This window comes from Hippoglossus stenolepis, chromosome 11 (assembly GCF_022539355.2).
Source record: "Hippoglossus stenolepis isolate QCI-W04-F060 chromosome 11, HSTE1.2, whole genome shotgun sequence".
Lineage (NCBI taxonomy): Eukaryota > Metazoa > Chordata > Actinopteri > Pleuronectiformes > Pleuronectidae > Hippoglossus > Hippoglossus stenolepis.
The window spans coordinates 1,890,210-1,898,301 of NC_061493.1; the positions used below are offsets into that span (position 1 = coordinate 1,890,210).

General features: G+C 40.5%; 1 protein-coding gene across 1 annotated transcript; it reads right to left on the reverse strand.

Moving 5' to 3' along the window:
* Window positions 1-1,121: 1,121 nt before the first annotated feature.
* Window positions 1,122-8,092, reverse strand: si:dkey-29d8.3 (uncharacterized protein LOC556220 homolog). Its single transcript, XM_035170885.2, has 7 exons — window positions 7,912-8,092; window positions 4,534-4,678; window positions 4,328-4,423; window positions 3,799-3,943; window positions 3,012-3,157; window positions 2,712-2,851; window positions 1,122-1,939 (listed from the first exon to the last, which is right to left on the reverse strand). The coding sequence occupies exons 1-7, from the start codon at window positions 8,009-8,011 to the stop codon at window positions 1,791-1,793; spliced, it is 921 nt and encodes a 306-aa protein (XP_035026776.1). The 5' UTR covers window positions 8,012-8,092; the 3' UTR covers window positions 1,122-1,790.

An 8,092-nucleotide genomic window follows, 5' to 3' on the forward strand; every position in this document is an offset into this window, starting at 1 on the left:
CTTATTGGCTGTTATCCGTTGTTGCTGTACATCCCTTTTTTAAATTAGATTTGATGGATTAATTATTATTTTTTAATTATTTTTATAAGAATTTCGTATTCCTCATTAGGATATGAAATTATAAATTTATTTGATTATGAAACAAATGTAGTATATTTAACTTTTAATTGTGTACTTAATAATTAATTAATGAGGTGCCTACTACCTTTTCACTTGCGGAAGAAAACAACAGGCGAGGTCTGGGATCACTGAGCTGAGGAAGACACACACTGAACTGGAGCAGCTCTCACCCACATGAATCACCAGCATTTCTTTCATCATTACTCGTTCCCCTTGCTAGAGATTCGCCCACTACCAGTCTCCATCCTCAACACTTGGGAGATATGATGACGCCTGTGTCCATTGACAAATCAACTACAGGAAATTTGCTGTAAGGTATTGTCAAAGATCGCACCAACAGAAACGAGAGAGAATGCTGTACTGTCTAATCCACCAGCAAAGCTGAAGGCCAGAGCTGAGTTCTCACACCAATAATGTGAAATGACAGTGGACTCAAGTAAAACACGGCCCTCATTATGTGGAGTGAAGCTCACTAACAGCCATGAAATGAAATCAATAGAACTATATTTTTAACTCCCACACAGATGGTGCTGGGTCCTCAAAGAGAAACATTTAGTTGCTTCATCTGCATATAAGAATATATAACAATGTAGATAAGAATACAGAAGTTTGATGTCTTACGTGTGTGCCAGTAACATCTGAGATTAAATACATCACAACTTCAGTCTCACTCTGTCTTGTAGACCAGGACTCAGGAGAGTCCATGGACCACAGGGCAGGGATCCTGTTTTCATGCAGCGTCTCTGAAACAGACTCAGTGTGAAGAAGAATCCTTACACTGCTGCTGCCTGTTTAGAACTCACAGGTTTCCAGTCTCAAGGTGTCAATCCGCTAGTTCATATTTAAGTTGAATTCAAAAGGTACATTTAGATTTAAGTCCATATAACTGCTTGAAGTTAAATCAACACTCAGTGCTGCCGGTCAAGCTCCACCCATCAGGCATGAGTGAGTAGATCAATATCGATATTTTCTTTGCAAGTTTTAATAATCAGTGTTGTTAATACGCTTTATTGTCCCTCATGAGGAAATTTTATTTGCAGCATAAAAACAAAAGAACGTGGAACATGAGCATTTCTTCTTCTTAGAAAAAAAACAGTGTGGGTACAATGCACACACTTCAGCGTTGAATGCATGGCATATGATAACAGCAAAGAAAACAGCAAGACAAGAAAAAAGATAATAAAATAAAGTGCTAAGCTGTGAGAGGAACCAAGAGGCAGTTCATAATCTGCCTGAATGAAGAGCACTCATTGCACATGGGAGAAGCTGCATAATGAAAGCAGACAATGAGTTATAAAGCAACAGGGTCTTACTTAGCTAATCAGACTGAATTCAAAGCGTCTTCTTAGTCAAATGATATTGTCAAAAAGCAAACATATTGAGAGCCACTGTGTAGGTACAAAATTATAAAAGCCATTGATGTAAAAATAAGACTGCCTTCAAATAGCAATACAAAACATGATAATTAAGTCATTCAGTAAAAAGCGCTTATATATGCACGATAATAATGTAAGTGGTAAACAGTCAAAGTAGTTTGTTAGTGTTTTAAAGTGTTTTAGACATAAAAGCACAGCTGCGTGAGAGGAGACAAAATCTGTCTTATGAGAATATAAAGTCAGTGTGTCATGGCTGAGAGCTGAGGGTCTGCGGGGGGGACAGGTCCTACGGGTTTAAGAGAAGATCCTGAATTTTCTGCTGTCGAGAGGTGACACCATCACCCGTGCTGTGCCTGGGGAGTGGAGAGGCCTCCACCTGTTCTTCCAGATGACTGTGAAGACACGGGACACCAGCAGGACACAGGCCAACACCAGCAGAATAACTGACAGGACACAAGGAGAAAAAAAAGACCCCATGGGTGATTGGGACGAACACGAGAACTTAAGTTATCCTCAAGTAGGAAAAATATAAATTATGTGTTGCACGTCTGTCTGACAAAAACTACTGAACTGATTTCCATTCAATTTTGTGGAGGGGTGGTGCATGACTCAAGAAATAACCCCTTCAATTTTCGAGCAGGTCCAAATAATCAGGCGGATCCATTAATCCATGTTCACTTTCTTTAACATGGTGAAATAAGATGTTGCACCTGGGTCAAACAAGGTGTGTGTGCATGCTTCTCATACAAGTCTGTTGTTCACAGTCTGTTGTGTGAGGTTTCTGGTACGACTATTGCGTTTCCTTGAATAAAAGCAGGATGAGTACCGGTTGCAAGTATTTATGTTTGGGACATATTCAACAGATAGACACTGAAACTTTGGTGAAAGATCATTATATCTATTTTACGGTGAATTGAGTGCAGCACACAGACACCGACTATCCAGGAGAGCGTGAGTCGCAATCCTCACAAAGGCAGAGTGGCTGCTCTAACCTGATTTCACAACCAATACATGCAGAGGTCTGTTTTCAAGCTAAATTACAGACACCTTACAATGATGGGGTGGGTGTGGATAAGGATTTATATGTTTTGCCCTGTCTGACTGTATTCTGTTTGCTCTGGACTGCTACACATGTCAGGTGGGAGGGGAGAGCTTGTTAGAATCCACCAGAATGAAATGAAAAGTGAATAATCTTGATGTTAAAGTTGAACTCACCCATGAAGATAGAATTTGTAGTGGGATCAACTGGGTTGAAGTGTTTGACGATGTTTCCGATCAGCGCCACAATCACCACAGGGTACACTGTCAGGATGTTACGCACCCAACGGTCCAGCACCCAGTTCTCAAGGATGAACCTACACACAGACAGAGCTTTTCTTAATGTCCAGCATCTACATAAAAAAACAATCTATGTGGTGGATGCATGCTCAAAGATTAAATGAAAGAAGTAAATTAAAATGTGATCATTCTTCCCATCTCCGACTTGTGACATGCTCTCGTCTAAATAGAGCTTACCAAGCAACCACCTCTCCAAACAGGATGCACAGCGAGGCGGTGGCTGCTGTGCTCTTGTCCACACCCCACAGGTGGAGAACCACTGAGAAGTTGATCAGAGAGGCGATGGACGTCCAGGTGGTGTACAGAGCCAAACCATTCTGGACCTGAACATATCAACATTTACAAGCACAAAGTGAACATATAGATACACAGCAGACAGACTGAATGTATCTGAATTAGAGGTCTTCACCGACCAGACCCGACCCCTTACAGTTCGCATCCACGTTTTGTAGTCAGTCAGGTCTGTTTAACATTATTTGTAATTCCAAGCTATTTTTATAATACTGCATCAAAACTGCAAAGATGATTGTAAATGAGCCGTGTTCGTCACCGTGACAATAAATTGAGTTTTAATCTGAAATCACGAGGATTAAATTTGCCATGTTGCTGTTTCAATCAGCAAGAGAGGAATAAGAGAAGACCTGGATGTATTTTACGAAACATTGGAGGATACATTCAATGTATCACGGCCAGGCACAGGGTAGAATGCTAACGTTACATTAAGTAAGACACAAAGTTGGGTTTTGACAACCTGTGAATTAACGGTAACTTGTTAAATCAATCGGAGTGGATCTGGTGCCCATCGGGTCCATGTCTCCTGGCCGGGTTAGAGTGTTTTTGGGTTAGGCACGGTCCCAGCTTTCAAATGATAGATGGGTCTGGGTCGGGTTCCCATAGAACATTTCCGGGTCTTTTCAGGTTGGTGAAGAACTCTAATCTGAATTCAAGCCGCATTTGTGTGTACCAGTATGTAGAGACAGGCCAGGTCTTTGCGATGGTATGTCTTTAACCAGATTCCATAGAAATCAGTGGCAAAGCAACAGAAGAACAAAGCGCTGTAGTTGGTAATTGAAATCAGGGTTAAAACAACCAGAGACGCCAGCATCAGCCTGCAAGATAAAGAGAGAAAAACAGAAAGAGGAACCATAAATGTGTAATATTAAATTATTATTACAACAGAACATGTAAATGAGTTATTTCTGCCTGGAATACTCATTAACTTCTTCTTACAGTCAGACATATACAAGTAGATAAATTGCATTTGTAAAAATAAGAAAAAGGAACAGTTACTTTAATTCATTCTTGTAAATAAAGTTTTGCATTAATGATGACATGTTAATAATGTGATACTGGAAAAAAAAAATTGTCTTTAGAATCATTTTATCTTCCCCCTGCATACACAGCGCCCATGTCCACCAATAATACTTATATTTGAAATCAATCTTTGTTTCTGTGCTAATGAATGAACTTATAGGTAGGAACAGTAGACTTACTCTCTGTCCCACAACAGCAGCCATGCCACATTCATCACCATGTTGGACAGCCAGCAGAAATAGAAGGCATAGGGCAGCAGACACTGAGCCCAGGCTCTATTAACAGAAAGAGCAGGATCAGTTTCATGTGGCTCCGAGTGACGGCTCCTATCACACAGGTTGAGGGAACATGAGTTAATATTGAGAGTGCCCTGCTGGGAGCTTACCCTCTGAAGACATAGCAGGTGATGTATATGACCATGAGGGTGAGCCAGGTATAGATAACCCCCCAGATGGAGAAGGTCCAGCCGGCTGGAGTGATTTCTGTCTCATAGCGGACTGACACGTTACCAGTACTGGAACTGAAAAATGCTGGAAAACAGTAACGAGCGTTAGAGAGAACACCAACGTCGTCTGAAAATATTTACCATTGCCGTTCCAGTTTATCCAGTACATGCTGGAGAGGGATGAGGTCACAGCCAGACAGGTTCTTCCATACAGTAGCAGTGTTTAAAGCTCCTACAAGGAACCTTTCATTTTTCTTGATTTTGGCGCCCCTGTGGACAAAAGCGGTAGTGTTTCCACTGTCTCCTGTCGTAAAAACTTTGGCCTGGTTGTTTTGGGAAAAAAAGACACACAGATGTTTGGAGGATTCATAGCCATGAGGTAATGTACCTTTTTGTTTCTGTATGATTGATAACTTTAATATGACAACATTATAATTTTGTTTTAGTACCGTTCATACACCAACCCTAACCCTGCCCTAAATCTTTTAGTCTGACCTCCCCAGTTGTCCAACCCGACCACAGACATGCAGACATTTATAAAAAAAGCTAATTTTCTATCGCTGTTGCAGGTAACAAAGAAGTAGCAATATTAAAATGAGACCATTTCATAAACAGTTTTAAAAATCCTTTCGGTACGTTTAATTAAACTACATGCCTCACTGTGTGGAAGAGACTGGGGTCTTTATATGTGTGGAGCATTATCAAAATATTACAGTTAAAATACATTACAGTTAAAATGCATATAAATAAATGTACTGAATTATCATTTATCATCATGTAGAAGTAGTAGCAATAGACCGTGCTGTAGTTACAAGCATGAAATGGCTTCATACCTGCTGAGCCTATTTTTTTTATCTCCCTCCAAGATGTGAATGATCTTTGTGAATCAGACTAATTCTATTGGGTTATAAAAGGGTGCACCTCGCCTCTAATGCTTGTGATGTTGTTGTGTGACTGCTGTGTTGATGTGATGCAGTGTTCAGTTGTCCTTCTGTTGATCAGGACCTTAATGGACCGAGTTACATGGATGTGTTACGTTTAAAACAGAGAGTGATCAGTGTTACACTGGGGCCAGTGGGTTTGTGAAAACAAACATCTGCATGGACACTAATATTCTGATATTAACCCTATTAAGATAATAGTCGTAGTATTGCTGCTCATATAAACATATGCTGGGGATTTACGAGCGAACGGTCTCCTCACCATGGACTCATCCTGTAAACTAACACTGAGCTACTGACTAACAACTGATGGAATGAAGTGGATACTGTCAAACTGTCAGAGATTGGATCAATAACACAATATGGATTGAATAGATTTGCCTTATTGTCACAATACCCATCAGCTGTTGACTCAGTATCAGACCAGTGCATCTCTATACGTGTTGGAGACCAAACTGGGAAAGCAGCTGTGTGTCATGTTGACACAGAAAAGAGCCAAACAAACTGCTGCTTCAAGGTTCCAGGCACACGGTTATTTAGAAAATGACGTATGCTGTTATATTAAGATTTTGAATGGGGCAAAGAGCCGTGCATAAACTGTGAAAAATAAGTATGGGGTGTCATTTAAGGAAACTATTTCAGCAGGATTAAAGAGCACAATGTGACCATACAGCCATCAGCCACATTAAGATATCTGCTGTAGTGTTGGGGCTGATCAGGGTATATGGCCTCTTTCATTCTGAACTCTTACTTTGTAGTTGCAAGTATTGTTCATGGCTGCATTATGTCAAAAACACACAGATCATCTACAGTGTTGTGGCTCATCAGTTGGTGAAATGTCAAATCAACAACACGATGTTATCACTGTTACAGAGAATGGCAGGTATGAGGAGAGAAAACAAACACTATTCATTTGTGTGCACAGATTAAGAAAGCAGAACATTACTGTGGTCCCATGACACCATGAGCCAGGGAAACTGCATCCCAGACACAGTACTGAGAATAGTATCAAAAGTAGTAAACAGATCATTTAATGGAGTAAAAGTAAAATACTAAATTATAAAGAAACTTTCTATTACAAGTAAAGGCCTTCATTCAAAATCCTACAGCAGAATAAGGAGAGAAATATCATCAGAAATGTGTTTAAAGTATCAAAGTTAACACTCATATGTAATTATATGGTTTAGTCTGGCAGTTTCCAACCCAGTGAGTCACAGGAAGGGTGGGATGAATGCCGTGGGAAGGAAAGAACCGTTTTGTGCAAATAGGCAACAAATAAATAAGACAGGGAACCTAACTTAAATCTAATCTAATTACACTTTAGAGACTTTTCAAAAATCTTATTCTGAAACGATGTATGGAAGACGGTAATATAATATTTCCAACTAAGAAGCAGTGGAGAGGATGTTTAGAGTAAAAAAAATAAATGGAAAACATTTGTAAAGTGCAAGTATATCAAAATGTAGATGACTATCGTACTTGAGTAAAAGTATTTAGTTAGATTCCACCACTGTTTAGTTGCACACAAACTATTACCATGACAACAGCTCCTACAGGAAATAACTCCTCTGAACCATGGGGACGATGTGGCAGGAAAAGAGAACTGAATAAGGCAGCAGTGGCTCCAGCAGAGCCGAGGCACTGAGGGGAAGCAGTGAATGTGCAGTTTGGAAACGGGTTTGTGAGCCACACCCTATGAAGACTATTTATAATGCATTTTTAAATGTTGGTTTTTTTCCTCCTGTCAAAGGGCACCAGTGGATATGGAGACAACAGGACCACTGCTGTCTGTACTGGAACTATGTGTTTGGTTTAAAGAAGTTTTCAGTAAGACTCGAACAGTGATTTCTGCTGGAGTCGATGCCGTTATTTATTTATTTATTTATTTTAGACATAGTGGACATGGCAGGATAAACTCCAGACTTCTCCGTTAGGAACAGAGTCTGTATACTTACCTAAATAAACACGAACAGTTAGAGGGAAGTTAGAAAACATGTGTTTGTGAATATTTATGTGTGAAAGTTGTCGCGTCAGCTCGAAAACAAAAAACCGCTTTTTTCCACTGCGTGTTTTTTATAACTGTGGCTTGTCCCTGCTAGACACCACGCTGACGTACATATGGACAGCCATGGAAAGAATGCTCATTGTTTACATTGTCTGTTGAGTAACAGTGGCTGTGACATAACGAGCGGCAGCAGAGCATCTCTCTCACAGAGGAATGACGCTCAGTGGAAACACGGTTTCATAACCACAACAAACAGGAAACCTCCCTGCTGTACGAGCTGACTTATAAAACACCTTCAAGTGGATTTGTAAAGAACTTTACACACAAACAGTGAAGTTAACGCTGGTTCTGACCGAGGGACAGTGAACTCACCCTTTCCCGCTCCGGCCAACGCGTTCACAATCAAAACTCCGACAAAAACCACCGCACACAGGAGAATGACAAGGATCCTGAACAGACTGATCGGCTTCATGGTGACTGCGTCCGTGCTCCGTCGGTGCTGATGTGTTGCACAGACTGTCTGTGAAAGTCTGACTGTCAGTGGCCGCGTGAG

Bases quoted from the DNA above. Each gene is read 5' to 3' on its own strand.
- si:dkey-29d8.3 (XM_035170885.2), bottom strand. From the start codon at position 8,011: ATGAAGCCGATCAGTCTGTTCAGGATCCTTGTCATTCTCCTGTGTGCG. The intron at 4,679-7,911 runs GTGAGTTCACTG...ACTGTTTTCCAG, and splicing joins GTTGGCCGGAGCGGGAAAGG to CATTTTTCAGTTCCAGTACT. The intron at 1,940-2,711 runs GTGAGTTCAACT...GTGTCCTGTCAG, and splicing joins TACAAATTCTATCTTCATGG to TTATTCTGCTGGTGTTGGCC.